Source organism: Amborella trichopoda, chromosome 4 (genome assembly GCF_054954075.1).
Source record: "Amborella trichopoda isolate Santa Cruz 75 chromosome 4, AtrichopodaSantaCruz75HAP2 v2.0, whole genome shotgun sequence".
Classification (NCBI taxonomy): domain Eukaryota; kingdom Viridiplantae; phylum Streptophyta; class Magnoliopsida; order Amborellales; family Amborellaceae; genus Amborella; species Amborella trichopoda.
In genome coordinates this window covers 10,618,168-10,638,139 of record NC_142339.1, presented here as the reverse complement: position 1 = coordinate 10,638,139, position 19,972 = coordinate 10,618,168, and the positions used below count along the sequence as shown (strand labels likewise).

General features: G+C 33.1%; 1 protein-coding gene and 1 non-coding gene across 2 annotated transcripts; both read left to right on the top strand.

Annotated features, from left to right (window-relative positions):
* Positions 1-2,487: 2,487 nt before the first annotated feature.
* Positions 2,488-9,169, top strand: LOC18437473 (7-deoxyloganetin glucosyltransferase). Its single transcript, XR_016053318.1, has 2 exons — positions 2,488-3,138; positions 7,994-9,169. It is a non-coding gene; the product is annotated as a 7-deoxyloganetin glucosyltransferase (transcript).
* Positions 9,170-16,855: 7,686 nt separating this feature from the next.
* LOC18442978 (UDP-glycosyltransferase 85A4) lies at positions 16,856-17,206 on the top strand. The gene has a single exon (XM_006853183.3). The coding sequence runs from the start codon at positions 16,856-16,858 to the stop codon at positions 17,204-17,206; it is 351 nt and encodes a 116-aa protein (XP_006853245.3).
* Positions 17,207-19,972: the final 2,766 nt, after the last annotated feature.

Genomic DNA, 19,972 nt, shown 5'->3' with positions numbered 1-19,972 from the left:
ACTTGGAACTAAATACAAAGCCCGAAAAAGATGCGCAAGCTTTTTATGCTTCCCCTACAGCATAAAACTTATATACTTCCTTTTAATCAACCGTCCATTTTGAATGGAAAGTTAAGATTGCCCCAATCACAATGTCACGTCTCTAAACTACTTTATTTTTAATATTTCTTCTATAAACTATTTTGACACTAAATTTTGGACGTCCAATCCTCTATTAAACTCACACTAGTGAAAAAAATAAACAAATATTTCCAATAAAATAAAATGACCAAAATACTTCTGAAAGCTTCAAGGGGTATTTTGGTTATTATATTTTATCGAAAAATTATTTTTAATATTTTTTATAGGTTTGCCCCAATGAGAAGATGGCACATGCCAAATTTCATATTCATACAATTTATATAAAAAAAGTAAAAATAAAATACTTTGATACGTTGGATCTAAGATCAAACTGTGAGTGGCTCTCTTGATCAAAATTGGACAGCTGGATGGTAAGGGGAGGATAGTTCCTCTATAATGTAGGGAAAGTATAGAAACCTTTCCCAAAAATGATCATCTAGAACTTCTTGATACACCCTAAACTATCCAATCAGACATTTAACTGCTAGGACTAGTTGTGAGCCTTTACTAAAGATATATGGTCTCGTAGTATACAATCACAAAAAAAAAAAAAAAAAAAAATTCATAACATCCCATCCTCCAATCCTAATGACTTCAAAAAAGAGAAAAAAAACAAGTAAGAAAAAAAGCAACCATATAGATACAATCGATGGAGCCTAGGCAGCAAGATAGCGTTATATGATGGGTGTAGTTTGTATAAAGGCCAGGCTCTAAACAATCAAAGTAAAGCACCCCTTCGAACTTATGCCCATAGTTTCAATCATTTCAGTTTCGATAGATTTGTATTTTTTTAATTATTTTAGAGGTGCACGAGTTTAGATGTTGACACCCATAATTTCCGCACAAAACTAAATCATGCTGCCTGGTCGAGATCTGAAGTTTGAGATCGACATCGTTTTAGGTGAGCTATAATCTTTTGACATTTACGGGTGTTTTAGACATGGAAAAGTATACAATAAGATCATTTATTTGTATAATGTGGGCATAATTAATCTTGACATTTGGATATGAAATTGGGTGGTTGCATTTATTCCATTGACCAAACACAAAGTTCAAAAATTTGTTTTTCGAACTTTCTGACACACTCAGGCTATCAAATTTCATATCCAATTTTGACCTCCTTGTACAATCCGTAAAGGATCTCATTGTATACAATTCCTTTACATATTGTACTTTCCAAAGTAAATTTTGAATATTTTTTAAAAGTAACTAAGGCACGAAGCATAGACAACCAAATTTTCTCTCCAAATTGCTGTTTCTATTTTTTGTTTTGGAGGTGTGTGAGGGGTAGGAAGTGTACAAGCCTCATTCAAAAACTTTTTTGTTCTTTATGTGATCTACAGTGCCCATTTTGTTAGAACTACCATGAATCAGAAATGATTTCAAAATCTCATTTCTTTAACAAACACCAATATCTCGTTTTGAAAGCCTCGATGAATAGTCAAAACCAGTGGTTTAAAAAATAGATCGGTGACCTGGATCGGGTATTCCAAAAACCGATCTGGATCGGCGAATCGGCGATTCAGATCGAGAATTGGGCCGAATCGCTCGAATTAAGCCTTAAAAAAATTCAAAAAAATTATTAAAATTCATTATAAATGTTGTTTTTTAGGAATCCAATAAGAAATAGGGGTACTACATTATTAACTTTCATTGTTTTCATCAATTTATAAATATTGAGATGTTCTTTCCCTGTATGAACTTATGTTGACTACTAAATTTACATCACACAAAAGAAATCATAGAATTATCATGGATTAAGCATATAATCATATATGGACTATAATAATAAGTTGACTAAATCGATGAAAACTTGGCTACTAAAATCTCGAATTGACAAAAAACCCCAATCTTCTAAAAAAACCCAAAATTATTACAACCTAACTAACTATAATATTATATACCAACAATATTTTATAATTATTTTATTATATAAATAATAACAAATCCAAAATATTTTATAATATCATCTAATTTAAAATGTATTATTGACAACTGTAAGAAAAATAATACACTACATGATTTATTATACAAAAATTAATAAATAAAATAAAAGATTTGGTTATCAATGTTGAAATTATTAGAATGCGTACAAATTTTCTTTAATTTTTTGGGTTTTTAGAATAAATTAGTGGAAGAGATATTTAGTAGAAAGAGAGATTTAAAATAACCTCATTGTATGAATCCTATCTTTAAATAAATATTACTAACTTTATGTTAAAGACCATCATGTTATAAAAATAAAAAATATAATTATAATTTGATTATGATTATTATTATTAGCTGAAATTATTGCAGGTGGTCCCAAGGGGTACTTGATGTCCCTTGGCCTCTATCTCTTTCAATAAATTGAAGGCAAGGCCCTGGCCCAAGCCAGAGAGCAATACATCTCATTGCTTTTGAGAGAGAGAGAATGGAGTCTACAAGGGTAGAGAAACCTCATGCCCTGTGTTTCCCACTTCCCGCTCCAGGCCATATTAACCCCATGATGCACCTTGCTAAGATTCTCAATGCTAGAGGCTTTTACATTACTTTTGTCAACACTGAATTTAACCATGAGCGTATTACTAGATCAGGAGGAGCCATGGAATTGAACAATTTGGAGGATTTTAAGTTGGAATCAATCCCTGATGGCTTGCCGCCGGACCACGTCCGGACCCAAGATGCCGCAGGCCTCATTGATGCAACGATGAAGAATTTCTTCAGTCCTTACAGGGATTTGGTTTCAAAACTCAATGACTCCATACAAGTCCCTCCGCTTACATGCATAATTTCGGATCTCAACTTTACGCAGGTTGTTGCAGAAGAGCTCGGGATCGCAAGGATTTGTTTGTGGGTGACAAGTAGTGCTGCTTTTTGGGGTTTCTTGCACTACTCCGAACTTATCAAAAGAGGAATTGTGCCATTCAAACGTCTCTCTCCCTCACTCGCACACACATTCTCTCACTATAACACTAATTACTCGATCTTAGTTGCAAGAAATGCCCTTCAGAACCCTTACCCAAAACAAAACTGTAAGTAGGCAATATCTATTATGTGTGTGTGCGAGCTTGAGAGAGATTCTCAAATCTTGGTGCCCTCGTTCTCTTGTTTTCTTGTCATTCTTTTGTAGTTCACTTCAAAAGAAAAGATAAAACTATATGTTCCCCCTATAGGTCCTCACAGTGACAGAGAATGTGCTGGGTTGATAGTAGCATCTCCCCTTATGAATGCAGTCTCGGACTCCATTTTTCATTCTCACCAAAATGGTACAAGACCAAATCCTTACTACCAGACCAAAAAGAAAAAAAAGCCAAAAAAAAAAATCCTCACAAGAGCCATAGGCCACTTCTGTAGGGGAAGTATTCAACAGGGCACAAAAGTGGTTGGGCTTTGTTTTTTGTTTTTTGTTTTTTTGGGGTAATTATGTGGGGAAGGAAGGCATGCCCCCTTCCCATTTCTCCAAGTAAATTAGAAATTAGTTTTTTAAAGGTATTAGTGGGGTGATGTTAGTGGTGAGAATGGAAACACCGTTTCTATTTTTCTAAATAGATTAGGAATTATCTTTTTGAAAGTATTAATGAGGTGATGTTAGTGATGAAAATGAAAATCACAACGTGGTTACTAAGGTGAATGATTTACCATCTGAAAAAATGGTTACTCATAGTTTGAATTCTTCCACGTAATTATGACAAAGTATAAAAAGCAGTCGTAGATTTATATTACAGCTAGAACGTCTTTGGCGGTCCAAATGGCCACCTCCCATTTTTATCTTTCCTAGCTTTGAGGGTATTCATGAAAATAGTCGCTCAACATTCGATTTAAACACTTAAATAATAACTATTTTTACTATCTACTTTTATGGTTTCGGGATCTGGTGTTGCGCCTCCGTGTAATGGTGCACCAACCAACCTGCCACCTATTTAGGTGCAACTATTGAAGAATTAGGGTCCTATACAATGAGACCATTTACCTTTTATATAGGGATGTCATAGTTATTTACAACCATCCGATGTGAAATTTGATAGCTTGGGTGTATCATAATATTAAACAAAAAATCTCTTGAACTTTAAATTTGAACAATGAAATAAATACAACCACCCAATTTCACACCTAATGGTCAATATTAATTGTGACCACTTTGTACCAAACGTAAATGGTCTCTTCATATACTTTCCCTAAAGAATTTTCTTGGTGGTAATGGGCTGGGACCTCGGTATAATGGGTTAGGTCAACCCAACTTGAGTCCATGTTTTTGGACCCGGGTATGATCCAATGGGTTCAAAATTTGGTCTTACAACCGACCCGGTTCGGGTCTAGGTCAGTTCGGTTTCTGATCTAGAACCTAAATGAAAATATTTTGAAAAAATAAATGGCTAAAAGTGATTGTGACCTCCTTGTACTATGATTAAATGCTATGTGATCCCTCTATGAGATTGTATACTATGAGACTGCTTATTTTTAGTATAAGTAGGTCACAATCATTTTTAGCTATTGGATGTGAAATTTAATAAATGAAAGTGCGTCATAATATTTAAGAAATTTTGATTTTGGACTTTGTGCCCAATCAATGAACATCCTCAACCACTGGATTTCGAATCTAATGGTCAACGATGATAGTGATATCCATGTATCAAAAATAAATGCTCTCATTATATGCATTTCCTACATATATAGGCAAAGTATTGCACATTAAAAAAAAAAAAAAAAAAGGTTTATAAAAGGTTGTAACCTTATTTGTAGAAGTAAAGTTGCAGTAATCTATATTATCGATTTTATTTGGACGATGCAGATTGGACATTTTTATAAAAAATTTGTTGATATTTTATTAAAAAATGTGTCAAATCTACATCTCCAAGTATATTAAATAGTATAGAGTATTACAACCTTATTTCTACAAATAAAGTTACAACCGAACAAAAGCCGCACCATTCCAAAAAGGGTGTGGTTTGTATAAGGTTGCTACCTAAAACAATCAAATTAAGGCGCACCTCCAAATTTTATCATAAACATAATTTTGGGTGTAAAATTCTTAGCATAGCTTGAAAATCTATTTTATCTCTAAATATAAATTCATAAAACACCAAAAATGGTTCAAATCAAATAGATCTATAAACACTTGAAAATCTTGAAAATTGACAGTCTAGATAATTTGTTATCAGATACACATTTATTGGGACTCAATTTTTTTTTTCTTTTCGTATTCATGTATCTCGATGTCGAGATGATCAATTAGAGGTTTTCCAATAACAAAACAACCTTCTATGATGGATTTTCGAGATGCTCTTTAATTCTACATTTTAAGGTCGCAATCTTATACAAACCTTTCCCTTTATATATATGTGTGTGTGTGTGCATGTATACATATCTTCAGTCGGGTTCAGATCGATGCAGACCCGACCCAAATCTGACTTGGGTCTAGAATTTGGAACATGAACCCGCACCAGGTCCAAAACGTGAACTCAGACTCGGACCTGGACTTGGATTGGGTCGGCTCGACCTGTTTGTCACTCGTACTAAGAGCAAAAAACATGGACTTCCAAACAAGACCTAGAAATATTTTCATGACCTAAAAAATTTGGGTATGTAACGTCCTATATCACCGTCAGAGAACAAGGAGAAGTCGATGCACTTTGTACATGCCTAAAAAGTTAAAATCCCAAGAATGACTACTAACCATCCAGTTTTTCGAGACTGTTAGACCTAAAATTTTTACAAATTCATTTTTTTTTTTTTTTTTTCAACATTCAACTAGTGATTTTAAAGTAAATCCAATTTTTTTTAATAAGAAAATACACTAAAAGAGTTATTTTGCCTGAGGGAGCAATTATTTAACATGCTCATATGGGAGGAAACTCGATGAACATCATTCTTTATTTTTTCTTTTTGATGACAAGGAGGCGACATTTCTTTTGGAAAAATATACAATGACATCATTTATTTTTGGCACAAAGTGGTCAAATTTTCGTAATAATTGGATATAAAATTAGATGGCAGCATTTTTTCCATTGACCAAGCTCAAACTTGAAAAGAAATTTTTTCAAACATTGTTACACATCGAAACTGTGAGATTTTGCATTATATGGTTGTAAGTAATTATGACCTCCTCATATCAAAAGTAAATTGTCTCATTGTATACAATCCCATTTCTTTTTAGTAAGAAAAGGGTCATGTTTATCTTACTTGCTAACTTTAGGATTTGTAATGACTCCGTCAATCCCATTATAGGGTCCTTTTAGGCGAATTAAGCAGTTCTCTTAAATTTTATTTTTGAGGTAGAGGTTAGCTATCGCACTCATCTAGACGAGGCCAATCCGTGATCAAGAAGGCCAATGGCCTACTGTGGCTTTCTTGTATGAAGAGGGTGGTTCACCTTAGCATCTCACCCCGATGTCAGATTATCATCATCATTATCAAAGCACCCAATTATTTAGAGTGAAGTAGAAAAAAAAAAAAAAAACTATCTCATTTTAACTCTCCAGGTTTTATTCCTGCCCTTATAACCCGTGTATATATATATATATATATATATATATATATATATATATATATATATATATATATATATACTGGTAGAGCTGGCAAAGGGCCGGGCTAATCTTGGCCTAGCCCAGCTCTTGTCCTTATGGGGCGGGTTTGAGTCCGGCCCGGTCTTACCCCACCCTAACTCGGCCGAAGAGTAATTGATTAACTAGAATGAGCATGGTGATGAACTTATTTATTACTTTGATATGTCAACCATTCTAATGGAAGGCCGGATATTATGTTGAGGCATCCACCGGCCTAACAACCCATGCACCACTTCCACCCCCATTTTAACTTTTTAAAATAAACATAGTTCTTGGACCATTATGCTAATAAAAGTTAAATAAATAAATAAATAAATAAACTTGGTTCGCATTTCTTCGTAAGCAATTATGCATTTTTAAAATTTCAAATAGTTTGAAAAACTCATCGCAACTTTTTGGAGCTTACAACTCTTAGGTGTATGGACTCATCCTTGGTAGGGTCGGAGACCGCCACTAAGAGTTTCAAATAGAAAACACAAGCCCAGGACTAAAGTTCAAACCATGTGAAAATAATTCAAAATTGGTTATGATGATTTTTTACAATAAAAATTTAGATGAAGCACATTTCAGTTTCAAAATTTGACGATATTTGGGAAATTCTTAAGGTTCTAACAGATCCAGCAAATCTGGTGACCCATCAAACTGTTTACATAGCCTAGATCTTGACCTGACTGGACCCAACTCGTGTTCAAGGTTTTGGTGCTGGATTTGACCCATCGGATTCAAAACTTAGAACCGAACCCAACCTAGTTTAGGTCCGGGTCACGTATAAGAACCTAACAAACATTTTTTGAAAAATATTCAAAAAAATATGTTTCAAATATATAAGTCATACACATATATACATCATATATATATATATATATCATTCTATACTAATATAACGAGACAATCTTTAAAAACCATGTTAGGGGCATTTATTTTACTCCAACTTTTTAATATACATTTTTTTTATTCTAATTAACAACCCCAAAAGATCTAAATTTAAAAATACACCCTAAAAAGCTTTGTTTTAGCCATATTACATGGGCCATCGATTTAGTGAGATGCTAAGATCTAGGCTTTAAAATGAAAATTTTTCCTTTCTAATTTTTTTAGATAGCTTTACTATCGTTAGATTATAAATGACTAGACCTTGAAATTTACCAAATCCATAGTTTTGATTAATTATTGGAGGGGACTCAGTTTGACCATATTTTGTAGAAGTTTGGTTTCATTATATTTCAATGACATGGTGGCATGAGATCAAACACATACATTATAATTATATATGATGTATGTACTATTTGTATGTGTGTATATAGATAGGTTTGGGTCCGGTCCAGCTCGGGTCGACCTAGACCCAAACCCGACCTAGATCCGATTCGAATTCAAGGCTATGGGCATGGAGCCTTGGACCCAATTCAAAACATGAACCTTGATTTAGACTTGGATCGGGGCGACTGCCCAAGTCGTCAGGTCGGCCCTAACCGATTGCCACCCCTAGAGAAAACTCATATTGTAGATGTTGTGGTATTGGCAAATGCAGATGAGAATTTCATGACCAACGGTGACCAGAAGCAGTTGTGGATTGGATACCCGGCATGCCCAATATCCGTCTAAGGGACTTACCCTCCTTCATCTGGACAACCATTCTTAATGATCCCATGTTACAGGTTTGTACAATCGAAAGCCCTAAAACTCTCAAGTCTTCGGCTATCATTCTCAACACATTCAAAGATTTAGATAAACCTGTTCTTGATGCCATGAGAGAAAGAATCGGTCGCCCAATCTACACAATTGGCCCGGTTGCAAGCTTTAGCCAATTTGAATCCAATGACCGTTTAAAGTCGGTTTCAATGAGTCTTTGGAATGAAGAGGACACTTGTGTAGAATGGCTCAATGACAAGAAACCTAAGTCAGTTGTGTATGTGAATTTTGGCAGTGTGACAGTTGCAACACCCAATCAACTCAACGAATTCGCTTGGGGTCTTGTAAATAGCCAAAGGCCTTTCATATGGGTCATTCGTGAAGATCTCGTATTCGGAAAATCGGCAACATTAGAAAAAACATTTGTCGAAGAAACCAAAGAAAGAGGGCTAATCCTAAGTTGGTGTAACCAGATTAAAGTCTTGTCACACCCTGCAGTTGGGTGCTTCCTAACTCACAGTGGATAGAATTCGACAATTGAGAGCATTAGCAATGGTGTGCCAATGATATGTTGGCCCTTCTTTGGTGATCGTCCAACAATTTGCAGGTATGTTTGCAAGGAATGGGGCATTGGGATGGAAATAAACAATGATGTTAAGAGGGAGGAGGTGAAAACATTGGTGAGGGGGTTGATGGAAGGAGAAAAGGGTAAAGAGATGCAGTTAAAGGCCAAGAAATGGAAAGAGATCTCAAAAACTGTTGTTCAATTAGGAGGCAGCTCTTACAATAACTTAGAGGCTTATAAAGCAAGTGCTTCCAGAGAAACGCTGATCAAATCTACTTGTTCACACATATACTTGTTTAATGTATAACCAGTCATTTGCTCCTGTAGGCAGGGTTTAATTGGTTCTCTCACAGATGTTGCTGCAAGTATGTGAATAATGTTGAGGGTTAGATGCACTCTTGTGCATCTAGTCTTGGGAGTACTATTTATAAAAAGCCACATCTATTATTGTGTAATTTAATTTTGGGAAATTTACTTTAGAGTGCAGTTGGCATACGGATCCATCCGTAGGTGTAGATGTAAAGTGCACCTTCAAATTTTATCATGGTATATAATTTTGATGTAAAATGTTCTTAGAATTATCTCAAAATCTATTTTTATATCTGATTAAAAAATTTTAAATCTCAAAAATGGTTAAAATCAAGTTGATCTATAAACATATGAAAATCTTGAAAATAAATGGTGTAGATAATATGTTGTAACATATACTATTTCTGAGACAAAATCGTTCTATTTTTTTATAGTCATATATCTCGATGTCGAGATGATCAATCAAACAGTTTTTTAACATTAAAACTACATTTTCTAATGAATTTTTTAGGGACATCCGTAGTTCTACGTTATATGGTTGCATCCATCTATAAACTTTTTCCTTTACTTTAAAAAACCTCACACTTATGAAGCTTGCAAAGTTTTTTGAAAGTCCTACATCCAACTACACATATATTTCTAAATATACTGAGATTTTCACAATTTCCATATTCAAGACTTCAACCCCTCTAAAAAAACAAAAAAACACAACTCCAATCCCTAAGATAAAGTGCACCAGCGGCCCCCCTCTCTTTTTCAACTTTTCGTCTATGTCTCCCTCCCACCGCTCATCTTTATTGATGTTGTCCAATTTTTCTAAGGGTTCGTTTGGATAGTAGGAAATTAAGAATCTTAGATATTTGAAATCTTAAAGGTGTGTTAGATAGTTCCCCTCTTCAATAATTTTGAGATACTTTCTCTCTCTAAACATTTTTAAATAGTCACACTCTCTAAAATATGATATAGTTGTTCTTTCAAATTTTAAGATACTTTCTCTTTTTAAAAGTTAAAATTTGAGATAATTTCTCTCTAAAAATATTGCGATAATTTTTTTCTAAATCTTTTTATGTACTCTCTCTCTCTAAAATTTGATATAGTTATTCTCTTAAGTTATACTATACTTTCTCTCTCTAAAACTTTAAGTTTGAGATAGCTTCTCTATCCAAAAGTTTGAAATAGTTTATCCCTTAAAAATTTGATATAGTGTCTCTCTAAAATTTGAGATACTTTTTCTCTCTAAAGTTTAAAATTTGAGATACTTTCTCTTTCTAAAACTTAAATTTTGAGATAGTTTCTCTCTAAAAGATTTTGAGATAGTTTCTCTCTCTAAAAATTTCATGTGCTTTCTCAAACTAAAATATGATATAGTTTCTCTCCAAAATTTTAAAATACTTTTTCTCTCTAAAACATATATTTTGCGATAGTTTCTTTCTCCAAAAATTTTGAGATAATTTCTATCTTTAAAATTATCTAAGTAGTTTTTCTCTCTAAAATTTGATATAATTTTTATTTTTGAAATTTTAATATAGTTTCTCTTTCTAAAATTTCAAATTCGAGATAGTTTCTCTCTAAAACTCAAAATTCGAGAAATTTTGTTTATCTAAAAAATGAGATATTTCGGTCTCTAAATTTTTTTGGAAGTTTCTCTTTCTAGAATTTATAATAATTTCTCTCTAAAAGTTTACGAATACTTTCTCTCTCTAAAATTTTAAGAATACTTTCTCTCTCTAAAACTTAAGATTTGAAATAGTTTCCCTCTCTAGAAATTAAAATATGAAATTGTTTCTCTCTAAAAGTTTTGAAATAGTTTCTCTATCCAAAAAAATTCGATAGTTTATCTCTCTAAAAATTTTGTATGTACTTTCTCTCTCTAAAATATGATAGTTTCTCTCTAAAACTTAAAACTTGAGATAGTTTCTCTCCCTAAAATTTCAAGATAGTTTATCTCTCTAAAAAAATTTGTACTTTCTCTCTCTAAAATTTTAACATACTTTCTCTCTTTTAAAATTTTAACATATTTTTTCTCTTTAAAAGTTAAAATTTGAAATAGTTTCCCTCTGTAAAATTTTGAGTTAGTTCATCTCTCTAAAAAAAATTGGTACTTTCTCCCTCTAAACTTTTAACATATTTTCTCTCTCTAAAATTTTAACATACTTTATGTTTCTAAAAGTTAAAATTTGAGATAGTTTCTCTCTCTAAAATTTTGGGATAGTTCATCTCTCTAAAAAAGTTTGGTACTTTTTCTTGCTAAAATTTTAACATACGCGCTCTCTCTTTAAAAGTTAAAATTGGAGATAGTTTTTTTCTCTAAAAATGTTGAGATATTTTATCTCTTTAAAAAAATTTAGGTATTTTTTCTCTCTAAAATTATCATAACCACCAAATGCTCCCTATATTTTGGGTCTGAGGGAGCCAATGAGTGAAATCCATGGCTCCTGGAAATGCCAAAAAACATGTTTTGATGTGAAGAGAGTAGGATTGAGAGAGATAAAGAGAGGGCTTCTAGCTATCTAATAAATAATGATTTACTAGTAAGATGAGCGCCCGCAAAGGCACATACAAACCGAATATTTTTCACGTTTTAAAATTTTAGGCTACATCTACCCAGACAATAAATAACCAAAAAAAACATTTATCATGATTTACACTGCATAATTTCATGCTTCATTCACATAATTAACTTTTTATAATTAATTAGAAGAGTAGAAAAAAAGCAAAAAAGTATAATTATGGAATTCTTTCTTTTAGTGAGAGAGACACCCAATACTAGGACACCTTGTTTTTGAGAGGAAAAGATTATTTACTGATTTAACCAAAAATAAATAAAGATTATTTACCAGTAGAGAGATGGACTGGCGTCTCATCCTATTTCCTTGAGCTGAAGTAGGAAAGAAGAAGTAGTTTTTAGGTCTTTGGATTAGGTTTTGTACTGGTAACAGGACAGATGAGAAAGGAAGAGGAAGCAAAACATGAAGGAAGAGGAAGGAGGAACAGGAACAGTAGGAGATGAGATGAAACCATGAAATGAGAAAGTAAAAGTGAATTGTAAAATCCTATTCAGTATTTCCCTTTCCGTTCAAATAAAATGGCTTTATTTTTTTAATTTGAAATTCTGAAAAATATCAAAAATGTCATTGCTTAATGCCATTGGAAAGATTTCAATGGATTAATTTGCCAAGAGTAACATATTTTTTTCCAAAACATTAGATAAGTTAATGAATTATGAGTATTTTGAATTTGGCTCAAAAAATGGAGTGAAAATCAGATATATAAAGATAATAGAAGTTGAAAATAGAAATTGTAGTTATTTAAGGCTACATTAAAGACATTTTGCTATAATATTTTGTCCATACCTGGAAACGATCCTGTCCTACTTGACAAATTTTTCAAATTTTTTATCTAAGTTTTAAATGCAACAATAATCTTCTTTCATGTTCACGATAAAAAAAAGATATTATTTTATTTGGGGTGTAGAATGAAACAAAAACAACAATATAAATAGAACAATTACATTAACAAATAACAATAACTATAACCCATGGTATAGCATTATTAGTATAAAGGGAAAAATAGGACCTTCATTATAGGATTATGGTTAACTAAAACTTAAAATTTCCAAAAAAGTGAAAAAATGTTTCATCCATATGAGTGCATTGTATAACCGATGAAATAACAAAAAAATAAAAAAAGGTCAATTAATCTAACTTTTGCAGATAAAGAGGAAGTTACAAAATTATTTCTTTTACTAAAAAATTCCCAAAAGTAAACCTAATATTTAAATCACGCCCTAATTCCTAGTTACCTAAATCTTTAGTTGTGACTAAATATCTCTCTCGTTTAAATTTTTTTTTTGTAATGATTCTCATGATTTAGATAAAACAAGATTTTTTGTTGAGTTACTCTTCCACTAACTTTTGTCTATTATTTTGAGATATATTATTGTTTTCGGAAAATACTTTTTTTTAGTATTGTATTTTAGTACAATTTTTAATGGGAATATATTGATGAAATCTTTTTTTTTTTTTTTTGGAAATTCTTTGTTAAGTCTAGGATCTTAGTTTAATCCCACTTTTAATCTGTTTATCTCAAAAACAAAATTCAAGTATATCAAATCACTAAAGATAAGGGAAGTTTAAAGAAAATTATAGGTAAGAAGTTTTTTTATGAAAAACTTATTTTGAAAAAATAATTATGTATTTATATTGCTTCAATAAAAAGCTACATCTCTTGTGGGTCTTTTAATGAACTCAAAGTCTTTAATAGATTTCAAAAAAACCAAAAGTTTTTTTTCTAAAAGATCTTCTTTCGTTCAAAGGCTTGCTAAGTATGAATATACCAGTTGATAGTAGTAGAATAGAGTTGGGCAAAAGAGATTATTTGAAATTAAAAATTTGTTGGTACTGTGTTTAAGAATACTCTGAATACTCATTTTACATATGGAATCACTATATACATGGTAATTTATTATAATACTAAGCCATTTATAGTTAAAAAAAAAAAAAAAAAACATCTCAGAGCAGGGTTCTCTGGAAAACTTTACTGAATTCCCACTCGTTACTTCCTTGGGGAATGTCCTCATGAGAAACCTTTATGCATAGTGTCAACGATACATAAATCATGTAAAACTGGTTTTAGCCTTTAATTTGAATAGACAGATTTGACAGCTTCAACCAAAGCGTCCAATATAATTTTTGACTCAAAAACTTTTTTTTGTAGTAAAATCATTTTTCCTGTGAGATTTTCGCATACAAGGGCACCACACATTTTTTTTATAGATCCAAAAAGTGTGCTATTGAATATAATTGTTTTCCAATGGTGAGATAAGTTAGAATATATCCGGTATGCACCTACTCCACGTTGGATGAAGGTGAAAGGATATTGTCTCATTCTATAAATGGGACATGAATTTCACTTTTTGCTAAGTTTTTAATGAACTTCCTCTCTAGAAAAGAGTTCACTATAGTACTCTAGATCTTGTTATACTTAATATATTTGTATATGTAATATAGTATTTCATTCTTCTATTTCCTTATATCTGGAAAACAAATTTGCCTCTAGAATTTACTATCATTATTTTGTTATGCTGGTCCGTGTAGTGTAATAACTGCTACTCCTGTTGAATTGGAGGGATTGTTATCAGGGTTAAGGATTTGGATGGAGAAACAAATGGGAGATCTTTGATTATTGAAGGGGATTCTCTTAATGATATTAACTGGTATTCTGTTATCTCTAAACCTCCTTTGCGGTTAAGGTTATGGTTGAAGGTTATGGCGATTAACTGTTATCTCTATGGTTGAAGGTTATGGATTTTCTCTCTTCTCGGGTGGTTACTTTCCAATATGTTTTAAAAGAAACGAACAAGGTTGTAGATGGCTTGGCTAAGCAAGGAGTGTCTTAATTCTCTAGTTAGTTCTTCTGATTGGCTGTAACTGTTGTGTTGTTCTCTTATTTCTTCTAATAAAAGTTACATGTTCTTGTCACAAAATAAAAATAAAAAAAAAAAACTTACTATCAGGAAGCGACATATATTACTTTGTTTTAGCGAATGTTTTTGGGTGAGTCACTCAGGGGTGACAATTGACCCGACCCAACCATGAGCATTTGTTTAAAACTCAAATTTTTTATCTGTTATTCTCATGTGAGAGAGCCACGTCGTAGCCATCTAACATTTATTGCCGCCCAACATGAGGGCTTTTGTTAAAGGGAAAAGTTTATATAGAGCCGAAGCTCTAAACAATCAAATTTGATCCTACTCTAAAAATTTCACTAGAAGAGGTTGTTTTGACCTCCAAATATCTTCAAATGGACCATCTCGACATCAAAATGCACGGACATGAGAAAAAAATGGATTTCAAGCTTTAGAAATAGTGTATTTTGTAACGCATTTTGGACCGTCAATTTGTAAGATTTTCAAGTTTTCATTGATATGTCAATCTATCCTATTTTTTAATCTTTATAAATTAATATAAAAAATATTTTAAGGCTATCACAAAGATTTCCAATATGAAATTTATCGACACTATTTGAATGTAGGCTGTAATTTGATTGTTTAGAGCCTAGGCTCTATACAAACTGCACCCTTTGTTAAATGATATAATAACTGGGAAAGTATAGAATGAGATCATTTATTACCTTTTATACAAGGTGGTCATAATAATCTTGACTATTAGATGTAAAGTTGGGTGGCTGCAATTATTCGATTGATCAATCTCAAACTTCACAAGAAATTTGTTCGAACTTTGTGATATATCTAAAGTATCATATTTCACAGCAAATGGTTGTAAGTAATTGTGACTACCTTGTATAAAAGGTAAATGGTCCATTATACACAATCCCGTAACTTATATACAACGTCTTAAAGATATGGGTTAAATGTCACTTAGATTTGCAGGGAATTCGTTGAACGTATAAAGAAATTATTTACTATTTATTGATATTATTCAAAGGTTTTGCAATAAATATAAAAAATTGGAGACATTTACATTAACAAATAGGGCATAACTCCCATAAACGGGCGCCTTATAGACCCATCCAAATGCACAATCCAAGTGGTGGTCATAATTTATCATATGAACAGCATGAGCTTGACACAGTGTATCAGGATGGTTCCATAATCAAAGATGTAAGTTTTTGAATTCCAAGAAAAATTAAGGGCAGGATTCGTCATCTCAGCGCTAGTTTGGTTTGTATGAAAACTTGCGTCATAAAATATTTTTCATATGAAACATACGTTTATAGGCACAATTGGTTCGTCCGTAAAACTGATGAAAACTTGTCTGAGCTCCTACAAGAAGCAAATCGTGTAAAAAGAAATCCCCACCGCACAAAGTGGGGAGTAAGTTCCCTGGGATCAATTGCTCATGTGGGCCCGAAAAAAATATTTCATTCGAGTTTACGGGTTGAAAGTTTAAACCACAAAAAATTAAAAAAATAAAATCTCTCTCTCTCCCTGCCATTAAAAAAAAAATATTGCCTCAAGATTGTAAAGAGACTGTCCAATTCTTAGAGGGTAAGATCTATGTATTGAAAAACTCAAATTTTAAATTTTGAAAATAATCGTCTAATCATAATTAGTTGATCTCAAAAATTTCAAATTGAAAAGATCCTCCTAAGTAGGTCTTTTTACCAAAAGAATAAACTTATATTATACTCCAGCAGGAGTATCTCTCCATTTTTATTCAACCACTATGTATTTAAGGAGTGTGTGGAGTTCATCACCTGTTATTGCGGAACAAGAGGGCAATTTAAGAAGAGAAAAAAAAAAACGCTGGGGAGGGTTGCTCTTGGTAAACGTTTTTATAAATAACATCAAACGATAATAAAAGAATACAAAAGTTGTCCGTATGTTGTTAAAAAAAAAAGAAACTGTATTTTCAATTGTTGTAGTCAGGTCCCATGGGTCGGATGGCAATTGGGGAGGCTTGGGTGGGGCCAGCCTTGGCCTCGGCCTGGCCCTTATTGCCGTAGGGCTGGGCGGGGCCACAAATGAAGAAAAATAGAAGTAAAAACAGGAAAAAAAGGATGGTGGAGCTGGGCCAAATCAAGCCGGCACTGGATCCTAGTCCAGCCCTTGGGCCACAGTTTGTGGCCCAAGCCCCACTTTTTATAAGTTGAAGGTAAGGCCATGGCACAAGACAGAGCAATAGATATATCCCATTGCTAGAGAGAGTGGGCGAGAGGAAGTATGGGTTCTAAAAGTGCAGAGAAACCTCATGCCCTGTGCATTCCATATCCAGCACAAGGCCACATTAACCCCATGATGCACCTTGCTAAGCTTCTCCATGCTAGAGGCTTTTACATAACTTTTGTCAACACTGAATTTAACCATGAGCGTGTTACTAGTTCAGGAGGAGCCATCGAATTGAAGCATTTAGAGGATTTTAACTTGGAATCGATCCCTGATGGCTTGCCACCCGACGATTGCCGGACCCAAGAAAGCCTTTTCGATGCAACAACGAAGTATTTCTTGAGTCCTTTCAAGGATCTGGTTTCAAACTCAATGGCTCCATGGAAGTCCCTCGGCTTACATGCATAATTTCGGATGGCCTTCTGAACTTTACACAGTAAGTTGTAGAAGAGAATGGGATCCCAAGGATTTCTCTGTGGACGACGAGTACTTGTGGTTACTGGGGATTCTTGCAGTACTCGGAGATCATCGAAAGAGGAATCCTGCCTTTCAAAGGTCTGTCTCTCTCCCTACCTCATACAAATACACAGCTTTCTCTATCTCAAACACTTATTACTTGGTTCGTAGTTCAAAGAAAAGCACTTGAAAACGTTTACCCAATAAACAGCAACTGTAAATAGGCAATCTCTATGTGCGTGTGGGCACGCATACGTCCAAGAGAGACAGAGAGAAAGAGGGGAAAGGCGAGATGTCTAAATCTGCAACCATCGAAGCAAAAACTAGACTGAATAAAGGCACCTTCTCTCTCTCTCTCATATTTCTTTTCCATTGTTGCCTAGTTCACCAGAGAGAAAGATAAAACTGTTGCCTCCTTATGCACGTTTTCACACCCTGTGACGAAAATTCACAGGGTTTCGGCACACACATGGGTTTGGTAATTTTTTTGAATTTTTTGGGTGAATTATGGGAACTAGGGGCATTAAAAACTAGGATAATTGGGTTTAATTGTATTAAATAAATTTTGGACACTCATATATCTTTGTTTTGTACGTGGAGCATTTTTTTAGTAAGGATATTTTTAGTCATTAAGAGTGGTGTGAATGATCCACATGGGATGTCTGATCACCCTTCATCATGCCACATCCTATATGGAAGATGTTACACCCATCCTAATAACAAAAAATACTCTTAATAAAAAAATGACCCATATAGAAAACAGTGATGTATAAGCTACTAGCTATAATGAATAGTATAAGCTACTAACTCCCAGCCGTCAGATCTTCATCGGGTGGTTCAAAATTCATATCACTATCTAAATATTTTTCTAAAAATTAGATCGTAATGAAATTTTGGACGTGTGTACTAAAAAATAGGACACATAATAAAAAAGTATATAAAACATATTTCCTAAAATACAAAATGACCGAAATACACCTGAAAATGATGGGGCTGATTTGGTCCTTTTAAATTATTGAAATTAAGTTTTCAATATTTTTATATGGCGCAATAGTGTTAGGTATATACACCTAAAATTTCATCTTAATTTGCTTTATAGAAAAAATATTAAAATTACAATACTAATATAAATTTTGAACCACGCAATGAAAGATATGACGTCGTCCCTTCACATACTATATTTCAGTGAGTAGATCCAAATACATATCACTAGTTTGGCACAAGCTTTCTAGCTTTGCCCATAAATCCACCATCGCCCTTTCAGCTACTATACTAAATGGAATTTCATTCGCTAAGCATAAGCGAATTGTGGGTAGCGCCTTCGTATGTTTTTCTTCCCAATCATAATCCTTCATTTTTTGTTTTTTTTCTTGGATATTTTTTGTAGTGTTTTGTAAAAGCCTTGTTGTACCCATATATCATGAACTTTTATTTTCCAATGTTCAAAATCATTCCTTCCATCGGACTTCTCTACTTCAAATTAGTAAGTTGCCATTTTTCAAAAATTATTACACACTTTCCTTGAGCTATGATACCACTTATTAGGAACCAAACCTATCTCGATTACCCCCTTGTTATGGTGAACCCCTTACTACACCAAATCTAGTACCTCAAAATTAACTCACCCTTCACTTGCAAATTTATTCTAAGAAATCCAATACCCAATAATCAAATATATGGTGCAATGAATTTGGTCAAAATATGATAAAATCAAGAGAAACAAAAATATGAACTCTAATGGCACAACCACACATTACAAACCATAATCAAAGTACCATAAACACATAATATACATACCTCACCCAAAATCAGGCTACTTCCATGGGCAACCGACAAGGAAATAATTTACTAGAAGAAATTTACAACTTTATGGGTTCTGCAGTGATTACCTCATACATTGGTAAAAAAAGCTCAAATTGATTTTCCTACCATAATAACACTACCAATCGACTCCTTTTGTCTCAGTCAACTAACACCATTACTGCAAGAAAATCCTAATAAAATCCGGCCCAATACAAGGCCACAATAGTTCTAAGGGTTGTGCAAGAATCCCCTGATGTCCACCTACCAAAACATATGTACATTTTTCTTATGTTTTCTCCCCCTAAAATTCGTTGTTATAGGCCTCCATTAAAGTTCATTTTTCTACCCCTCCCGAAAGAGGGAATGTCATATGGAAGTTATTTTTGCAACACATACCAACAAGCACATATTTTTTATTTGAGGAAAACGGTTTTATAAAGTCGACGCTCTAAACGATCAAATTGAGCGTTCCTCAAAAATTCACTAGAAGAAGATGTTTTGATGCCGAAAACCACTCAAATACGATCGTCTCAACCTCGAGACACAAAAGAACAAAAAAAAAAACAGAACTTCAAGTCTCGAAAATAGTGCTTATTGTAATGCATTTTATAAACTTACAATTTTCAAGTGTTTGTAGTTCTACTTGATCTATATTATTTTTTATGCCTTAAAATTTATAATTAGAGATTAAAATTAATTTCAGGCCACATATTTTTTTTTATGCGAAAATGACATCTTTCAACAATATTTGATTTTGCACCCCTCTTTGATTAGGGCGTCAGCCTTATAAATACACACCCTTTATATGAAGCAATAATTTATTAACGACACGAAGTTTAGTGAAATTTTGAAAGTGCCTCAACATGGTTTACTTGTACAAAAAATTTAACTACGCTATGTTGTCGATGCACGATA